Source organism: Typha angustifolia, chromosome 14 (assembly GCF_048772165.1).
Source record: "Typha angustifolia cultivar Huaian chromosome 14, ASM4877216v1, whole genome shotgun sequence".
NCBI classification, from domain to species: Eukaryota; Viridiplantae; Streptophyta; class Magnoliopsida; order Poales; family Typhaceae; genus Typha; species Typha angustifolia.
Window position 1 is genome coordinate 13,143,143 of NC_133252.1, and position 18,131 is coordinate 13,161,273.

The 18,131-nt window shown below is 41.3% G+C and overlaps 5 protein-coding genes across 9 annotated transcripts; 4 read left to right on the forward strand and 1 right to left on the reverse strand.

Annotated features, from left to right (window-relative positions):
• The first annotated feature begins 1,598 nt into the window (after positions 1–1,598).
• LOC140776557 (mitochondrial import inner membrane translocase subunit Tim9) lies at positions 1,599–3,579 on the forward strand. Its single transcript, XM_073120295.1, has 2 exons — positions 1,599–1,782; positions 3,159–3,579. The coding sequence occupies exons 1-2, from the start codon at positions 1,688–1,690 to the stop codon at positions 3,343–3,345; spliced, it is 282 nt and encodes a 93-aa protein (XP_072976396.1). The 5' UTR covers positions 1,599–1,687; the 3' UTR covers positions 3,346–3,579.
• A 498-nt stretch (positions 3,580–4,077) lies between these two features.
• Positions 4,078–7,430, forward strand: LOC140776556 (uncharacterized). 3 transcript variants are annotated; one of them, XR_012106900.1, is made up of 3 exons: positions 4,078–5,276; positions 7,163–7,212; positions 7,282–7,430. XR_012106900.1 is itself a non-coding variant. In XM_073120294.1 (3 exons), exon 1 carries the CDS (start codon positions 4,192–4,194, stop codon positions 5,263–5,265), a length of 1,074 nt encoding a protein of 357 aa, XP_072976395.1. In that variant the 5' UTR covers positions 4,078–4,191; the 3' UTR covers positions 5,266–5,276; positions 7,163–7,193; positions 7,282–7,430. The 3 variants fall into 3 exon arrangements, 2 of the variants coding, with proteins under 2 accessions (XP_072976395.1, XP_072976394.1); XM_073120294.1 differs by having other exon boundaries at positions 7,163–7,193; XM_073120293.1 differs by having other exon boundaries at positions 7,163–7,430.
• Positions 7,431–8,503: 1,073 nt separating this feature from the next.
• On the reverse strand, positions 8,504–12,730 carry LOC140776723 (uncharacterized). Of its 2 annotated transcripts, none has more exons than XM_073120542.1 (3): positions 12,174–12,730; positions 11,995–12,063; positions 8,504–9,510 (listed from the first exon to the last, which is right to left on the reverse strand). In XM_073120542.1, the coding sequence occupies exon 3, from the start codon at positions 9,408–9,410 to the stop codon at positions 8,772–8,774; it is 639 nt and encodes a 212-aa protein (XP_072976643.1). In that variant the 5' UTR covers positions 9,411–9,510; positions 11,995–12,063; positions 12,174–12,730; the 3' UTR covers positions 8,504–8,771. The 2 variants fall into 2 exon arrangements, with proteins under 2 accessions (XP_072976643.1, XP_072976644.1); XM_073120543.1 differs by having other exon boundaries at positions 12,129–12,730.
• A 128-nt stretch (positions 12,731–12,858) lies between these two features.
• LOC140776722 (glucan endo-1,3-beta-glucosidase-like) lies at positions 12,859–14,878 on the forward strand. Its single transcript, XM_073120541.1, has 3 exons — positions 12,859–13,961; positions 14,295–14,568; positions 14,668–14,878. The coding sequence occupies exons 1-3, from the start codon at positions 12,915–12,917 to the stop codon at positions 14,694–14,696; spliced, it is 1,350 nt and encodes a 449-aa protein (XP_072976642.1). The 5' UTR covers positions 12,859–12,914; the 3' UTR covers positions 14,697–14,878.
• Positions 14,879–15,288: 410 nt separating this feature from the next.
• On the forward strand, positions 15,289–17,892 carry LOC140776721 (uncharacterized). Of its 2 annotated transcripts, none has more exons than XM_073120540.1 (2): positions 15,289–17,431; positions 17,529–17,892. In XM_073120540.1, the coding sequence occupies exon 1, from the start codon at positions 15,543–15,545 to the stop codon at positions 17,052–17,054; it is 1,512 nt and encodes a 503-aa protein (XP_072976641.1). In that variant the 5' UTR covers positions 15,289–15,542; the 3' UTR covers positions 17,055–17,431; positions 17,529–17,892. The 2 variants fall into 2 exon arrangements, with proteins under 2 accessions (XP_072976641.1, XP_072976639.1); XM_073120538.1 differs by having other exon boundaries at positions 17,544–17,892.
• The last annotated feature ends 239 nt before the right edge of the window (positions 17,893–18,131 follow it).

Consider the following 18,131-nt stretch of genomic DNA (forward strand, 5'->3'; position numbering starts at 1 on the left):
TTTATCCAGAGAAGAAGAAGAAGAAGATGTCTTGCGGAGGAAACTGCGGGTGTGGTTCAAGCTGCAACTGCGGCGGCGGGTATAATTCCTCCTGTAACTCTTGTATGCTAGATTGATCTTTTATTACCATTTCTTCCTGGATCTCTTTGAAATCATTCGCCCTCCTTGTTTGCATGCATGCAGCTGCAAGAAGTACCTTGACATGCCTGAGAAGAACACCACCTCTCAAGTCATGATCCTCGGAGTTGCACCTGAGAAGGGGTTTGTTCCTAAGCTTGATTTCCTCTTAGATACATACGAGGGATTACTATTTAAATGATTTTTTTTTAAAAAAATAATGAGATGGGCACAAATTTGCAGGCAATCCGAAGGAGTTGAGATGGTGGAGAAAGCTGAGGAAGGAGGGTGCAAGTGTGGATCAAGCTGCTCCTGCAACCCTTGCAGGTGCTAAAGAAGAAGAAATCCATGGCCTTGATCAGTAAAGTCGTGGGTGTGTTTGCTTATGATGTGGGCTTCCTCTGTCTAATCTTTCAGTGTGGATGCTAGGAAATAAAGAGGCCATGGATATACAACTGCATGTTGTGGTTGGTGATGACTGTGTGAGTGAATGAGTAGTTGCTGTTTAATTTCTCATGGCTGGTGGAAGAGATTGAAAGCTATATGTCTCTGTGTGTATCTCTGTGTTTGTAGTGTTATTGGTAATGAATTAGTGCATGCTTTACTATTGGTTGTGTACAAAATTTTCTTTGTGGTTTCTGTGTCAAGTGTCAACTAGAACACCAAAAGTAATTAGAAGCGATTAAAGCACTAATGGCAACAATAGTTAGCTTGCATTAAAAAGATTCTTAACTTGTCCATGTCTCATTAATTTGGTGTGTATCAAGCAAGAGTATCGACCTCTTAACTTGCTTATTAGTCCAAGCTGCAACAACTGCCGGTGAGAAATCGACGGTCTAGATTACGATGAGATTCGGGAAAACGCAAAGGAAAAGAATGATGGTGATAGGCAACTACTATACACTTTCCTTGGCCCCTCTACAAATTGAAGCAATTTTCCATACCCTATTTACTTCATCTCTTTATAATTCTCTCTCTTGGAGATTTAACTTTAATGAGGGTTTTCCACGTCAAGTTGGAAGCTTTCTCTATCTTCAAAAGTCAGGATTTTCATTGGCTCAGCCATCTCTAAGAAATTTCATACCAAAGATCTTCTTCTCACTGTGGAGATTTGATCATTAATGTTACTTGTGGACTATATAGAAGGACTTTTGGAAATTCTGAAGCAAATCTAACGTCTCTGTAAAGGCAACAGACTACCTTCTATCTTTTGTAAGAGAAAATATATAAGGCTTATATGATATTCTTAAGATTTAGTAAGAATTGGGTATACTTTTTCCTAACAAATTCTGTCTTAATTTCTCTTCCTTTATTTCTTCTTATATATCTTAAATTTTTAGTTAATTTAATCTAATATCTAATTTGACTTCACAAATCATAGTTGAGAAGAGGAGACCCCTAAGCCCAATGGGCTTATACCCGAAGCCGGCAACTCTGAGAAAGATAGCGCCGTCTTTATTAAAGTAAAGGCCTTAGCTAGGGTTTTAGATCTCGTGCTCTGATCCCCTCCTTCCCCTTCCCTTCCCCAAAACCTGAGCGAAGCCGAAAGAGGCGAAACGAGGAGGCGGAGATGGACAAGAGCATGCTCGGAGATCTCGATTCGCTTCCCGAGGAGGATAAGATCAGGATGTCCACTATGATCGACCAGCTCCAGATCCGCGACAGGTCTCCTTTTACCTTATACTCGATTTAATTCTCTTTCCTTAGTGTTTTTAATCGAGGTGGCCAAGGTTAAGGATCGACGAATCTGCAGTCTACTCGCTGTTCGTAATTGAGAATAAGACTACGGATTAACTTCGAGGCCATGCTGTTAAGATCTGCATTTATTTTTCTCATAAAGTTTCGGTTTTTCGATTATATATATATATATAGTTCTTGTATCAATTGCGCAGTATTAGTTATCTGGAAAGTATAGCATGTTCAGTGACAACCTTGGAGAGTTAAGAAGTCAAACGTGAGGGTTACAAGAGTTCTTAATTAAGAAAAAATATACATCAGCAATCTTTAGAATCTTAACCTTAAAGAAATTTTATCTTAGGCAATTGCGTGATGGACTTGAGGCAAGTCGGACACTGGGACTTCCTGATTTTGCTTTAATAAGAGGAAGACGAGAAATTAGCAAGATGAGAGAAAAAGGTAAACGAAACAAATGGTTGATTTTGGCCGATGAGGTAGCAAAATCTACTAAAGAAATTATTATGTTATCCAGGAAAAAAATGAACACTGCAAAAATTTTCTACTCTTATATTGGTTTTCTGTGACAAAAACGCTGAAGCTTGCTCTTCCAATTAGAAACCAAAATGATGAGTGGTCTTCCCTAACAGGGAGAAGAGAATGATCCTAGATATAGCTTTACATTGACTTGGGTGTTTCAACAAAAAACTTTTGGAACATGGGGAAACGTTCCTTGTCCTACCTAGTTATATCATAATCACATATTTATCTAAGTGTTAATCAAAAGTTGAAACATTGCCGTTCCTTATTTTTCCTTACCAAGCAAGACTTAAGCTTTCATTTTAAGGGCTTCTGGAGGACAATACACCTAATGTCATATCTACGTTAGGACCGTTAACTTTCATATTAATGTATAGATCTTAGTGCAGTAGTACGCTCCATTTATACCAGGATTCCAGTGGGACTCATACACAAGGCTTCGCATAACTTCAAGGTTAATCTCATGTGTGCGAGAGAATGCACCCAGTAGTAATTTTTTCGTTCTGGCAAGATGCAAATTCTGTCTTAAGTTCTTTCGTTCGTTTTGCCATTTTCAGTAAACAATATGGTCTGGAGATGTAAGTTAGTTATTTCTGTCCATAACACTAAGAGTGAAATTGTTTCCAAACTCTTAGTGGCTATGAAAGTTGCTACATTTTTGTTGTTTTAATAGGTTTATCAACTTGAATAGCTCTGAATGACAGTTAGGCAGAGTTTTTAATCCACATTTTTTTTTGTTATTAGTGATGCTTTAAAATTGCATGAGAAAAAAGGTTTGCAATTGATAGTAGTAATTTGCTTATTTTCTCCTTTTTATTGTCTTGCAGTTTAAGAATGTACAACTCACTGGTGGAGAGATGCTTCTCAGACTGTGTGGAGACCTTCCGCCGGAAGTCCCTCGACAAGCAAGAAGAAACATGCGTCCGTCGATGTGCCGAAAAGTTCTTAAAGCACTCCATGAGGGTTGGCATGAGATTTGCAGAGCTTAACCAGGGTGCGGCCACATCTGATTAAGCCCCAGCTTTTCCGGGTCCTGTCCTACTTTGAGCAACACCACCTATTTAAGTCTGAAAACTTCTGTCTGCATCAACTTCGTTTGGATTCTTGCCAATTTTCTGAAAGAAAGGATAAAAGACTCGGTAGGATAAAATTTCAACTTTCAAGAATGCTGTAAGCTTGTCTGAGGCAGGTGCTAACTTCTTTTTGCACTAAATACTTTAATCACTTAATTGCTCTATTATAAGCCTATTTCATTTTGCATGAGCCCTGGAATAGCATCTGCTATTTGGTATCGTAGACCGTATTTTTTTTGTTTTAACTCTATATCTATTCAGAATTCTCTCAGTTATGTCTATATGTTCACCTTAGCAGCTTGGTTTTGTATTTCATTAGCATTAATGCCAAGTGATATTATTTTGATATAATTAACTCGGACAGGATAAGTTGTAGTGATTAACGATTATATAGCCATTAACCAATTGCATAAAGCTCTCATTCAAGTAATCTAGACATATAGCTTTGCCCAAGCTTTGTCTTGAGGAGAACATAATTCAAGATTAATTTTCTCAAGCTTAGCTTGCGCAATTTATCGAATAGTTGACTAGCACCTGTGGTTGGGCCGGAAGCGGTGTTCTTAAGGCCCAGATCATATCCTCCACCTATATTGGACGGCTGTGATTCGCAGGTCAAAACCGTGTCACCGACTTAATCCACGTCATATGTTTCGCGCAAAAATAAATATTGATTTCCTCGACGAATTATCTCCTTTTCGGTCGAGCCCCTTTCGCTCTTCTTCACGAGCCCTAATCCTCTCCTCTACGAAACCCTAGCGATCGATCTCGTCTTCCCCAATCGGCCAAGATGCCGGCCACGGCGGGTAGAGTTCGCATGCCGGCGAACAACCGGGTCCACAGCAGCGCCGCCCTCCAAACCCACGGCATCTGGCAGAGCGCGATTGGCTACGACCCCTACGCCCCCACCAATAAAGACAGCTCCGATCCCTCCAAGCCCTCCTCGGGCGATAGCCGCGCCGGAGCCGGCGAGGAAGGCTCCGATAACGCCTACGCCAGTTTCCAGGGCCTCCTCGCTCTCGCTCGCATCACCGGGTCCAACGCCGACGAGACCCGCGGCGCCTGCAAGAAATGCAACCGCGTTGGCCACCTCACCTTCCAGTGCCGCAACTTCCTCAGCGTGAAGGATGATAAGGACAAGGATGAGAACGCGTCGATCCAGGCGGCGACCGCAGTGTTCGATAAGATAAAGAAGGCGGCGGGGAGGGAGGAGGAGGAGAGTGAGGAGGAGGAAGAAGAGAGTGAAAGCGAGAGCTCTGATTCCGACGTTGATCCGGAGATGGAGAAGATTATTGCGGCTAGATTTGGGAAGAAGAGCAAGAAGACAAGCTCCGCGAAGTCATCTAAGGAGAAGACGGGTGGATCTGGGGATGAAATGACGCGGAATAGTAAGAGAAGAGGGAGATCAAGGCATAAGAGGAGATCGCTTGATGGTGAGGAAGAGGAAGAGAGGAGGAAGGAGAAGAGGAGGAGGAGACGCAGGCGCTCAGATGATGATGAGAGTGATGAGGACGATGGGAGGAGGCATAGGAAGAGTAGGAAGGAGAAGAAGAGGCGAAGGAGCTATAAGAGGAAGGAGGACTATGATGATGAAGATGACTCTGAAGCAGAATCTGATAGGCGTCGGCACCGTAGGCGGAGGAGTGGAAGGAGTGATGTGTCTGAGGATGATTCTGATAGTAGTAGTGAGCTTTTGGGTGATCAGAAGAGGTCTGGTAGGCGCCATGGGCACAGGAGGAAGAGAAGGGCACTTTCCTCCAGTGATTCTGAAAGCAGTGGATCTGATGATGAGTCCAGAGGCAGAAAGCGTAAGAAGCGATCAGAGGCGAAGGGCAGGAAACACAGAAGGGAGGACAAGGATTGATGGACTGAAAGGTAACTGGGTTGTGATAGATCATCATTGTCTTTCCATATCGGTTAATGGATGCTTGTATTTGCTGTTGTGGATTGAATCTTCCTTTGGAAACCTTGTTTAAAAAAGTACTGCTATCATATGCTTTGTTATCAAATAAAGACCGTAACTGCTGTAGTTTTTTCTTTTTATCGTGCTTATTGAATACCAATCGAGTTTGTTCCTAATTAATAAAGTAACTGGTATTCAATGCTATTATTGGGATAATAATGTTTATTTTGAATCTCTATTGAGAAGTTACTGTAAAAAGTTCCTCTCAGTGACTGTGTTATCAAATAAAGACCGTAAGATGTGAACAGGTATATGCACATTGCTTGAAGTAAATTGTTCTATTCTACATTGGAAATGGCTTGGCATCTACTTTTTTTGTGATTGATGAGTAGCTATCTGGAGTTATGAATTACTGAGGATCACTTTGAATCCTGTAACTGGAAATAGAGAACTCTTAAGGGCGGCATGATATTGCTGTTTATGTGCTGGATTGGATAAGTTGATGAGGTCGCGATGTCATCTTTTGATGTCATTTCTGATTTACTCGGTAGAAAGAAGCCTGCATTGGGGAGAATTATGCATTATCGATTTATCCACCATGTTGACAACTGCAGGCACTTAAATTTGTTTCATACTACTAGTGATTCACCTGTTTTAAACCTTTATGGGGGCAAATTCTCTCTTGTTGAGCTGAACAGGTGAGTTTAGAGTACGTAATGTATGAACTGTTAGTCTATCTGTATCAAAACATTTTTGCCAGACATCTAGGTGTTTGTTCAAGCACTACTCCTGCAGGCAGGATTTGCAAATAAAGCTTCTATGTAGTTTGACAATCTTTTATAACCATCCTAAGGTTTAAATATGATCCTTATATTGATGGAACTTGCTCTATGTGCTTAAGTTCTCTATGGGAAATAACTTATGATTGTTCAAGTAGCTTACAGCGTTGATAAAAACTTCTCTTGCTTACTAGTTTCTAGGAGTATTTTCTTAAGAAGGTGGCAACCTGGAAAGCACGAATACCCTAAAACGGAAGAGATATCCTTATCCGACACATTTTTAGGGTATTCGGAATCAAAATAATTAATTTTATTTTTTTGGATACGAGGACAATACAGTTGTTTATCCCCCTCTCGACGAACGAGTCGATGACGACGTCATTCTCCCTCTCTTCGGCACTCGACAGCAACGAGCTGAGGACTATGTTGGTCTTCCTCTCTCTCTCTCACGCTGAAATTTTTTCTCTTCTAATTATCTCTCTTTCTTTTTCTCAATTTCTTTCCTAAATTTTCATCATCTGATTTCGTCCACTTTCTCTCTCTCAATTTCTGTTTTCAGTTTCGTTTCACAGTTTTTTCTTCAGTTCTTTCTCCTTTGTTCTCTGAATTTTTTTCTCTGAAATTGCGTATATGTTCTTCTTAAAATTATTCTTCTCATATATATTAAATTATTGTGGAATAGTTAGTAGAACTTCAATTAATCATACGTTGAAGTAGAATGTTAGAATACTTATCTTAATAGTAACTGTTAAATTAGCACAGTTTAACTTCTCTATTTTATCTCATTTTTGCTATTAAATGTTTATATAGATAATATCTATATTGAAATATTAAACACAATGTTATGTGTAGGTTGTTATTAGAATATAATTTTTATATAACTTATTTATTATTGTGTCCTTAATGTATTGTATGTTTTTCTTTTAGAATATATCGTATCTCCCTATTCGGATTGCACTATGTATCCATATCCATGCTTCATGTTGGCTTTTTATTATTTTTAATCAAATCAGCCCACATCGTACTAAGATTTTTCTTGGTCGGTTATTTGCCATAATATCTATTTGACTATTTTGTAGGGTAGAGTGGCCTAATAGTACCTGTTTCTTGGTGGGTTGATCATCCATTGGTGAGTTTTCAACAATTGCAGATGAATTAAATGTTCATGACTTTTTTATATTTTGATTGGATGTTGCAGCTTGTGGAGTGAAGGAACTCCGGGTAACAGAATACATATATTTGTTTCTCATGAAAGATTGCCATATTTCAAGAAGCGTTTGTTGAACTCAAGTGTACATTGTTTCTTTATATAAATTTTCTGTCTATATTCTTATATATTCTATGAAATAGGAACAAGTTTCTCAGTGTTTTTAATTCTATGTATAAAAGTTTCTCAGTGTTTCTCTCTTGTTTCATGAAGGATCCTTGTCAATTGACTCCATGGTTTTTAATAAAACACCAAAAAAATAAATAAATCTGAACACATTTAAATTGTTATTGAATTTTTAATAAATACCCAAAACGAGTCATAGCCAAAAATACAATAGCTAAAAGGTTTTCGATATGTAAAATAGGCAATGCAGATTAGCAAACAAGCCAGAAAAAGATAGAGGGCATTTGTATCTTTTTAGAATGAGATAGTTCATTAGTTAACAACCAGTTACTAAAAAGATCACGGGAGAGGAATCTATGCACAAATGCAAGTAAATATAAAGAGATTTTAGGGGTATGTACGAGAAGTGGCTAAGTTCTTGCACACGAAACCCCATTATATATCATGACTCCTGTACAAGTTTGAAAAGTGAATCCAAGGCCGGGACCATTCATGATTAAAGAGGCAATCAAGCAAGTAAAGCGAAGGGGCGAGTGAGTGTCTCTCCTTATGGCCGACATAAAGTTTGGAAACAGTTAGGCATACTGGGCCCAACCCCAAATCCTTTTCCCGTCCAGACCTTGCTCTATCTAATGGCATTGGCAGGCCGACTCCATCTTTTACCACTGCCACTCATCATCACTCCTGAGAGAGAGAGAGAGAGAGAGAGAGAGAGAGAGAGAGAGAGAGAGAGAGAGAGAGAGAGAGAGAGAGCATCTCTTTTCCAGCTATGGTAGTGTGTATGTATAGCAACAATCCCTTCATAAAAAAGGAAGCAAAACACCTCCACCTTCCTTTCCGTCACTCCCAACTTTCTCCAAAGTGACCGCTCCCCCACCAAAAAGCTAGCAGCAATCCACTTTTTTTAAAGATTCTTTTGCTTGCACGCTTTCTTTTCTTCCCTGGTATCCAATTTACTAGACTAGCCTAATATTCATCGCAAGTTGCTGATATCTGTGAGAGAGTTACATGGAAGCAAAGGATGGATGTTTGTTGCTTTCTTAACAATGGATAAAATTATAATCTCAATCAAGGCTTGGAAGTTAAACAAATGGAAAAGATTTAGCTCAAAGTATGATTAACACAGTTACACAAACTCTGTATTCACATAAAAATTGAAGGGAAACTCTTCACACACTGATTGAATACAAAAAGATACAAGGAAAGATAGCTTCTTCTTCTTCTTTTTCTTGGAGACAAAAAAAAAAGAAAAAAAAAATTAAACAAATCTCAGCTTATGCAAAAGTACCTGAGGGTAAACTGTGACATGATCAGATTGTTATTGCCTCATGGGGGAGAAAAAAGAGAGAAAGAATTTAGTGTGCCATGGCAACTGGAGGCTGGAAGGTGATGCTCCTCTGGCTAGGCAAGGCAAGCATAGCTGTGTGATCCAAAAAATCCTTCAGCTCCACAACAGCCTCCAAGATTCTTCTCAGATCATCTGCACACGAGAATCCTGCGGCGCCTAACCTTCTCACTGCATAAACGTAGAAAGTTAAGCACCCTTTCCGGAACTTGAACCGTGCCATCTCACTCCCTGTGAGGCCCCTTATCAGCTTCTTGTTCACGTCCCCAAGAGGAATCATTGGTGGCCAGACCTGGTCCACAGCCGACTTCATGCTCTCCGACTCGAAGACAAACAGCACCACCTTCGACTTCTTCGTGCCGAGGCCAAGAGTGAGGGTGTGCCATGCATGATGTGCTAAGATGGTGAAGTTGGTGGGCAGGTAAGTGGTGGTTGAAGGGAATGGAAGGCTTTGACACTGGCTCAAGTATGACGGCGGGATGTCAAGGAGGCGGAGGAGCTCGAGCGGGCAGGCACGACGGACGGTGAAGGACTTGACAATGAATTGGCCGCCGAAACGGATGCCTTTGGCGTCCGCGCTTGGCTTGAAGTGGGCATCTGTGCTGGACTTCTTGTGTTTGTTTTTCTTCTTCTTCTTCTCCTCTGCCATGGTATGGTCTGGTGGTTGAGAGATTTGTGCTGTTTAAGGACTCCAGAATGTATAGTGAAGTAGATGGCCAGTCCCAACTTCCTTTTCCTAACTGTGTTCTCTGATGCAATATCACACACCTTTTGTCAAAGAGAGGGGACAGCCACTTGTTGTCTAGAGTAATGAAGTCATTATGCTTGCTGTTTTCTTTTTAGTTGATGATGAAAGTAGTAGGGTGTCAATGTTGGCAACATTCATTCTTTTCCTTGCTACTTTTAATTGGCCATCTCATTATGCTTGTATGTCTCTCTTCACTTATGTATCACACCGACAATATACATGGTTATAACCTTGTAGGGATCCTAAGTGGTTCTCTCTATGTCAGTATCAAACAAAATCTACATTATTGTGAAGTAGTCACTATTATGGCTGATTAAATAGCCAGATAACAGCAGAAATCTTGAGTTTGAATTTCCTTTTGCTGATACATCATTGATGTGAGATGAATCTAGATACATACACTTACTATAGCAGCCATATCTTACCAATAAATAACTTTCATCCTAAAAATCAGATATCAGTATCAATGTATTGTAAGTCTAGAGGTTGCTGCTTTACTAAACTTGTATTGGACCAACATGCAAAGGACAATTGCATGTTCCCAGTCTATTGAAACCGCTTTACAATGTGCATTTACATATATGTCATAGTTCACAGTACATGGAAGATCAATATACCACAAAAATCACATAGAAAATAAAAAGGTAACTTGTCCTCTTGCCTTGCCTGAAAAGCTTATGCTGGTATTTCCTTGGTGGATCCTAAAATGGGCATAGCATCAAGAGTCCTGCAGCCCTTAGAAATAAATTTGATCTCATGTACTCTCAACCATACAAGGAGCTGTATCTCGAAGTATTAGATGGAGCTTCTTCTAAATACAGATTCTACATAGATAAAAAGAGGGGGCGACCAAAAAAAGAAGGCCTATAAATGTTTTCACCAAGCATCCCATTTTTACGACTTAGATCCTAACTAAAAGATACACATAGCTCACTCAAATTGGTAGGACAAGTTTGTTCTTTATCTTCTTGTTTACTTTCAATATCAGAAAGAGATTCATAATGCATGAGAACACGAGCCTATAAACAATAGATCATTTATTTACAGATCAAAGGAAATTATGAAGTAAGAATCACATTTAGTTAACCGCCCCAAATGAGATTGCTCAGATGATTACAAGGGTTTATATATAAAAGTGTTTGCGGATTTAAATCCTGGCGGGATCGGTTTGTTGGGACACCATCAAGTTCCGACTTTTCTAAAACCAATGTTCCCAAAGTAGATCAAAGATATAGGCACATAATTAAATCTGAGATGTTGCTGTGAAAAATAACAACCAACTCATTATGTAGTTTGAAACATCCAAGCACCACCCTGCCATTTGTATTTTAGTGAATACTACTTACATGTTTTTCAAAACTTAGTTGATAATTCTCTAGTACCAAATCTTTAATAAATTGTTTAGAGAACCTGACAGAAATAGAATAATGTTGTCCATCTATAACCAGAGCAAGTCCAGGTTGACACCTAATTAAAACTAACAAACAGGCTTAAGAGGCCAAAGTTGCAGACATTTTGTTTGTCTCTAATAAGGTGTAGCATATACATATGGCATGCATTTATCTTACGGCTTAGTAATTGAACCACCATCTCCTCGTATAGGTGAAACTTCCAAATAAATACTTTTGTTTATAGAACTTCCTATGCGTACCTTCATTTCTCCAATTAAGAGGAAAGCATTTGCCTATATCGCTTCATGAAGAAACTATCTTAAGTGTGAAGGAAACAAAATATTCATATAGCTTAAAGGATAGCAGGATGAGATTGCTAATATAAATTTAGAATGATTCTTCCTCTTAGAAGATTCTAGCATCTGCACTTGTTTGCTGCTCACTTTTCTTTCGAAGTGCTTTTTCACCTTGAATATACAGTTTGGAATCCAAGACATGCACATACACGAAAAGAAGATAATATCCTCTTTAATAGCCTTTGCATATTTCTTCTTTCTTACGGTTTCTCCCCCTCTAACTAAGAGATGTGTGATACTAAACATGCAAGCTACCATAGCATGAAAAAGAGAATTTTAAACACTCCTTAAAATCCAACTACAGATTCATTACGGATCTGGTCTAACACTAGAAGAATCCTCATATAGGATGCTTAGACTAGTATTACTTTAGCACCCATAAGAAAAGAAAAATTAATATGGCCTGACAATCACCTTTGCATTGCTTTTCTTTACTTACCTTTTAATTAAGATATGTTTAGCAGTAAAGAGAAATAGCAGGAAAAGGAAAACAAAAGGCAATTATTAGTTCATGATGAATCTACACTTGAACAGAACTCGTATCTCATGATGAAACTAGTATTAGCTCAATAATAAGCTTCTCGGTCTTCTCTGGATATAAATTCTAGACAGGGAGCAGTAAACAGAACTTCTTATTTATCTACTTAAAAGTAAGAATGAATTAATAATCTGATGGTGAAATTACAGGTGATTAGATGAAAAGGAAAGATATTCAATTAACAAGAGAAAGGAAGATACCTGAAACTAGACCATCTGATTGCTCTTTGAGTTATTTCCTCGAACAATTTAGCTTCACCTTTACTAATCCTGTAATCGTACAAGAGATTTTTAGTAGAAACTTGATAGGAGGGTAGACGAATACAGATTCCAACCTTGCAAGTCTGACAAAGGCTACTAAAATTCGTTTCTTTTGCTACCTTTTGGCATTCTTGCAGCGAGACGCCATCGGGGAGGCTTCGTCGGAGCAGATAAGGGAGCGAGGTCAATGCACCAGGAGTAACAATTTGATTCGAAGTAAAAGCTGTTTGCTGTTCTAATGGAGTCACCGGTGCTCCACAGCCGCCGTCAACTTCAAATTGCCAACCTAATCAGAGAGTTCCCGTATCTAGACAGTCTCCTTGTGGTCCAAAGGATGTCAGAAGCGGAAAACATTTCCGTTTTCCCACCAAACAAGTACCCAAACGTGATTTCTTTACCCACTGAATGAAGGGCTCTGATTCGCTGGTCACACATAACCACGAACTCCTTAAATTACCCCACGACCTCACCCGCTGCCCTGCCCGCTTACATCGCAGGGAGGTAAAGTTACCGACCAGCACACCGACATCACCACGTGGCCACCACCCTAGAATAAGGATTGCAAAATCATCCCTCTATTTCATATAAAATATGAAAACGTAGCCTTAGTTTGTCAGAGAAGGAGGGTATTTTAGTCGATAAAATAGGAACAAGGATTTATAATATTCCGCGTAAACCAACGGAAAATATGACTTTGCGAATATCTTGAAAAGAGGGGAGTCTAACTGTAAGTTTTGAAATATTGGGGGTTATTTGAAAAAGGACCCCAGCTTGACAGAGAAGGTGCATTTATACCTCCGAGGAATTAAAGAGGAGGAGCTATCAGCTACATCCTTACTTGATCTATCTCTTCTCCTCCAATGACGCCTCTTCCTTCTCCGACCAAAACCCTAGCCCTCCACCTCCTCCTCTTCTTCTTCCTACTCCATCTAGCGGCCGCGATCTCCATCGGCGTCAACTATGGCGCCCTCGCCAACAACCTCCCGCCGCCGTCTCAGGTGGCGGCATTCATCCGCGACCGCACCTTCATCGACCGCGTAAAGCTATTCGACTCCAACCCGGACGTCATTCGCGCCTTCGCTGGCAGTGGCATATCCGTCATGATCACCGCCCCCAACGGCGACATCCCCTCCCTCGCCACCTCCTCAGGCGCCGCCGCCTGGGTCGCTGCCAACGTCGCCCCCTTCTACCCCGCCACCAAGATCACTCTCGTCGCCGTCGGCAACGAGATCCTCGCCACCGCTGACCGCAACCTCATCGCTCACCTGGTGCCCGCCATGAGATCCCTCACCACCGCCCTCTCCGCAGCCGGATTCTCCTCGATCCGCGTCTCCACCCCCCACTCCCTCGGCATACTAGCCGCCTCCGAGCCACCCTCTACCGGCCGATTCCGGCGAGGATACGACCGAGTAATCTTCGCCCCAATGCTCGAATTCCACCGCAAAACCAAAACCCCCTTTATCGTGAACCCTTATCCCTACTTCGGATACACTCCCAAAACCCTCAATTACGCTCTATTCAAGCCCAACGCAGGAATCCACGACGCGGCGACGGGGATAACCTACACTAACATGTTCGAGGCGCAGCTCGACGCCGTCTACTCGGCGATGAAGCGGCTCGGCTACGGTGACGTGGAGATCGCCGTAGGCGAAACGGGGTGGCCCTCGAAAGGCGAGGACGGGCAAATCGGAGTGAGCGTAGCGGATGCGGCGGGGTACAATGGCAATTTAATAAAGAAGGTGAACTCCGGGAAAGGAACGCCGCTGATGCCGAATCGGACGTTCGAGACGTACTTGTTCGCGCTCTTCGATGAAAATCTCAAGCCGGGGCCGGTAGCGGAGAGAAATTTCGGGCTGTTTCGGGCCGATATGTCGCCCGCTTACGATGTCGGACTCTTGCGTGACCCGGTAAGGCGCTGCCCTCTTTTTCCCTTGGTTTACTCGTAGAGAAATTAAAATAAAAAAATTATGGTGGTGGTCGCGAATCCCGATGCCGCCAAGGGGTGGCTCCGTTCCGTATGCGTTTTTTAATCACAGCTGGAGTCCAGAATCCACATGCTTCAAATAAGACGGTGCGAGTAACGTGAACGGAACAGCGTGGGCCGACATAGCGTGTCAGTCTACGTTAGGCTAGGCTATACGCGTTACTCCAAGCCACTACAACTTCCTATGTATTATCTATAAACTATATTTATATTTTTTTTAACTCACTTAGTATGATATATTTCTATTGGGTTGCAGGCTGGGCAACCAAAGCCAGCACCATCTGGGGCTAGAAAATGGTGCGTGGCGAAGGGGGATGCGAGCAACGACGCACTGCAGAGCAATATCAACTACGCGTGCAGCAGTAGCTCAGTGGACTGCAAACCTATCCAGGATAACGGGCCGTGCTTCCAGCCCAATACCCTGCTGGCCCACGCGACCTACGCCATGAACGCTTACTACCAGGCCAACGGCCGGAATGACTTCGACTGCTACTTCGCCAACACCGGCGTCGTCACCACCACCGACCCAAGTAAGCCCTCGGCCCATTGCGCCATGTGATCATTTAACTTCCTATGCTTTAATTTATAATTGTTTTAAAATATTAATGTTTGGTTGGGTTTTGAATCAGGCTATGGGAACTGCAAGTTTAGCTCGTAAGGGAAAGTCGGTGGCGTTGGATCCGAGGCTACGCGTCCAACTTTTGTACTTTTATTTATATTCCATATGGGTTAATTTAAAAGGATGGATTAGCTAGTTAACCGAGTAGTTATGTAAGCTGTGTGATGTAACTCTTACTATATGATAAGTTTAATTATTTAATCGTTGGGACCTTTGTCTTAGCTTTTTTGTCTTCTGGATATTTCTATATCTATGTGCTGACTGTTGTCTGTTTGGACTCTTTGCACGTTTTGTTAAACTCTGATGCTTTGCAGTTGTTAGATTAGCAAGTGAGTCAGCTGAGCAGATGCAAGCATTGACTCTTTGGTCAATGGACAGATCTCTCTCTAGGTGTGACTAGTCAAAAGAGTCTGCAGATTTTAGTTTTGAGTGAGGACTACTACTCCGTTTTTAAAGGCTTTTAGAATATTTATAAAGGATTACTAATTCACAATATTTATTGAATTCAATCCATATTAGTCTGGGCATTTGTCAAATTTTAAAATAGCAAGACTAAGCTCAGCAAACAAGTGTAAAAAAGCTGGTGCACTCCATTTGCAAAAGTCTAATTTTATTATTATCGAATATTTAAATATTTTTTTAGTATTAGTTGACAACTTTTTAGGAATTATATTTTATCGATCATGATCGAATTATAAAATATGAACCCTAATACTATATATAATATAGGGGAAGTATGGCCCTCTCCTATCCTCCTCATAAATCGGTAAGACATAGCTAAAGAGCAATAGTAGCGTCTGAGAATTTTTCAAGCACACAGTTGAAATAGAAAACATTCTTCAAGTAGTTAGGAATTACGGTAGCTTTCTTACTTATGAGCAACAAATGCCTCTTCCTCATTCCATCCATCACCTTCCGCGAGCAATTAAAACCCAACCAATCCTAAACCCCGACCTCGTCTTCGACCTTCTCATCTCGTTCCATGTCCGAAACCACCACCCCGACCCTGCCGCCTTCTACCTCTCCCGGATGCTCCACCTCGGCCTCGCCCCGAGACCCACTACCTTCAACTCCCTCCTCCACCTCCTCCTCTCCTCCAATCGTTTCACTGAAGCCGTTTCCCTCTTCCACTCCGCCGTTGGAGCCCACGCGTCCCTCGACCCCTACACCTTCGCCATCATGCTCCAGGGCTTCTCCCACTCCGGCGAGCTCCGCAAAGGTGCGGCTTTGCTTGCCCACTTGGAGAAGACATTTGGGTCGCCCAATTTGGTCATTTATACTACTTTGATCGATGGGTGGTGTAAAAATGGTAACTTGGTGGAGGCAAAGAAGTTGTTTGATAGAATGGATGTGGTGGGTTTGGTTCCGAATGAGTTCACTTACACTGTGATGATCAATGGGTTCTTCAGAAATGGCCTGAGGAAAGATGGGTTCGATTTGTTCGATGAGATGAAGCGTAACGGAGTGCTGCCTAATCTTTATACGTACAACTCGTTGATAGCAGAATTGTGCAAGGATCGGGATTTGGATGAAGCGGTCAAACTGTTTGATGAAATGTGCGACAGAGGATTTTCACGTAATGAAGTCTCGTATAACACTTTGATTGGCGGTCTTTGTCGGCAGGGGAAGATGAAGGATGCAAAGAAGTTGTTCGCTAGAATGCGGAGGGATGGAATAAGACCAAGTTTGGTCACGTTTAATCTACTTATTGATGGGCATGGAAAGGCGGGGAAAATGGCGAAAGCTTTGGATGCATTGGATCAAATGAAGGCGACGGGATGTTCTCCGAATATTGTTACTTACAATGTTCTTGTTGCTGGGTTTGCTAGGATTGGAGATCTAGATGGAGCTGCAAGGGCCTACAGAGAAATGAAAGAGAGGGGCTTGGCTCCAACTAAAGTAACTTTTACCATACTTATTGATGCGTTTGCTAGAGGGAATGACATGGACAGGGCATTTGAAATGTTCAAGTCTATGGAGAAAGCTGGCCTAGAGGCAGATGTTTATACTTATGCTGTTCTTATACGTGGGTTGTACATGGAAGGCAACATGAAGGATGCATGGAAGCTGTTCAAGTCAATGGATGAGAATGGATTGAAGCCAAACAATGTGATATATGATATGATGGTTTATGGCTTTTGTAAGGAAGGGAGCTCTTACAGGGCTCTGAGGTTGCTTAGGGAAATGAATGGTAATGGATTAGTCCCTAATTTTGCTAGCTATGGGCTAACTATTCGTTTGCTTTGCAAGGATGGGAAGTGGCAAGAGGCCGAGGCTTTGCTGAATGAGATGGCACAATGTGGTCTACAACCTAGCGAAGCTATCTGCAGAGCACTATCTGATTCCAAGTTGAGGAAACCTAGTCAGAATTCATTGGTTTTGGCAAGCACAATTTAGTTCTGCTCATGGGCTGGCCAAGGATGAAAGATATGGAAACCATATAGTCCAAACGGGGGGCAGCACCTCTTCATTAGAAAATCGTTAGTTCGTCAGACTTCAGAGCAGTTTGTTGTATAGTCCAGGGTGGTTTCTTTTGCATCACAAGATAAGTTGAAAATGTCCACTTTAGAAGGGAGAGATAACATAAGGAAAGTTGCTGAGTCTTGTCTATGATCACACTGCTCAGCTTTGGAACAAGGATCGATTTATTTCAACTATATCAGTATGTAGCTACGTAAATATTGGATGAATGATCCTCCCTGCTCTTCAAAGTATATGGAAGCTCTGAAAGGATGAAAATATTGCAGTGTCAAATGATCAGATTCTTATTTCCGGTAATTATTTTAAGCAAGAAACAGCAACTAATACTGCATCTTTTCTATATATTATTGTTTCATACTCAACAGCCAGATGTATCTGACACTCCTCAAGTTGACTTTTGTACAGGATGGCATAGAGTTCTTCCTTATAATGCTCAGTGCAACAGTGCGATCTATACATTTGAATTCAGAAGAATTTTGATGCATTATTCCAAAGGATGGTGAGGTACACTTCAATTTACTAAACTTCTGATGGTGGCATTGTTTGCATATTATGTAGCAGTGGGCAGGATTCTGCAGCAAGAGAAACTTCATGATCTGTTGCTAGCTCAGCCTCTCAGTACTATAAAAACCTCCAATAGGATGGAGGCTGAATGGCGAATCAAGTGGAAAATTAACAGAGCATATGTATACCAACTTTCTTTGTGAAAACAATGAACAAATTTAATATTATTGGACACAAACTTGTAACTCTAGATTTAGTTGGATTAGATTGATGACTCTCTTGTACTTGAAACTTGGAAGACAACAATAGAGATCTCCTTGCTGTGGCTTTAACTGCTTGTTAGCATTGACGATCACCCTTTAAAGCTTGTACTGCTTCCTTATTGAGACCTTTAACCGCTACGATTTATTTGTTCTGTAATCTCAGGACTAAAGCATTGTGCACAAAAATCTTCAAGTTATTTTCCACCTTATTAATTCTCTTTATGTT

Excerpts from the sequence above, each read along its gene's own strand:
- LOC140776556 (XM_073120293.1), top strand. The coding sequence starts at position 4,192 with ATGCCGGCCACGGCGGGTAGAGTTCGCATGCCGGCGAACAACCGGGTC.
- LOC140776723 (XM_073120542.1), bottom strand. The coding sequence starts at position 9,410 with ATGGCAGAGGAGAAGAAGAAGAAGAAAAACAAACACAAGAAGTCCAGC.
- LOC140776722 (XM_073120541.1), top strand. The coding sequence starts at position 12,915 with ATGACGCCTCTTCCTTCTCCGACCAAAACCCTAGCCCTCCACCTCCTC. Across the intron at positions 13,962-14,294 it reads TCGGACTCTTGCGTGACCCG|GCTGGGCAACCAAAGCCAGC; the intron begins GTAAGGCGCTGC and ends ATTGGGTTGCAG. Across the intron at positions 14,569-14,667 it reads CGTCACCACCACCGACCCAA|GCTATGGGAACTGCAAGTTT; the intron begins GTAAGCCCTCGG and ends GTTTTGAATCAG.
- LOC140776721 (XM_073120540.1), top strand. The coding sequence starts at position 15,543 with ATGCCTCTTCCTCATTCCATCCATCACCTTCCGCGAGCAATTAAAACC.
- LOC140776557 (XM_073120295.1), top strand. The coding sequence starts at position 1,688 with ATGGACAAGAGCATGCTCGGAGATCTCGATTCGCTTCCCGAGGAGGAT. Across the intron at positions 1,783-3,158 it reads CAGCTCCAGATCCGCGACAG|TTTAAGAATGTACAACTCAC; the intron begins GTCTCCTTTTAC and ends ATTGTCTTGCAG.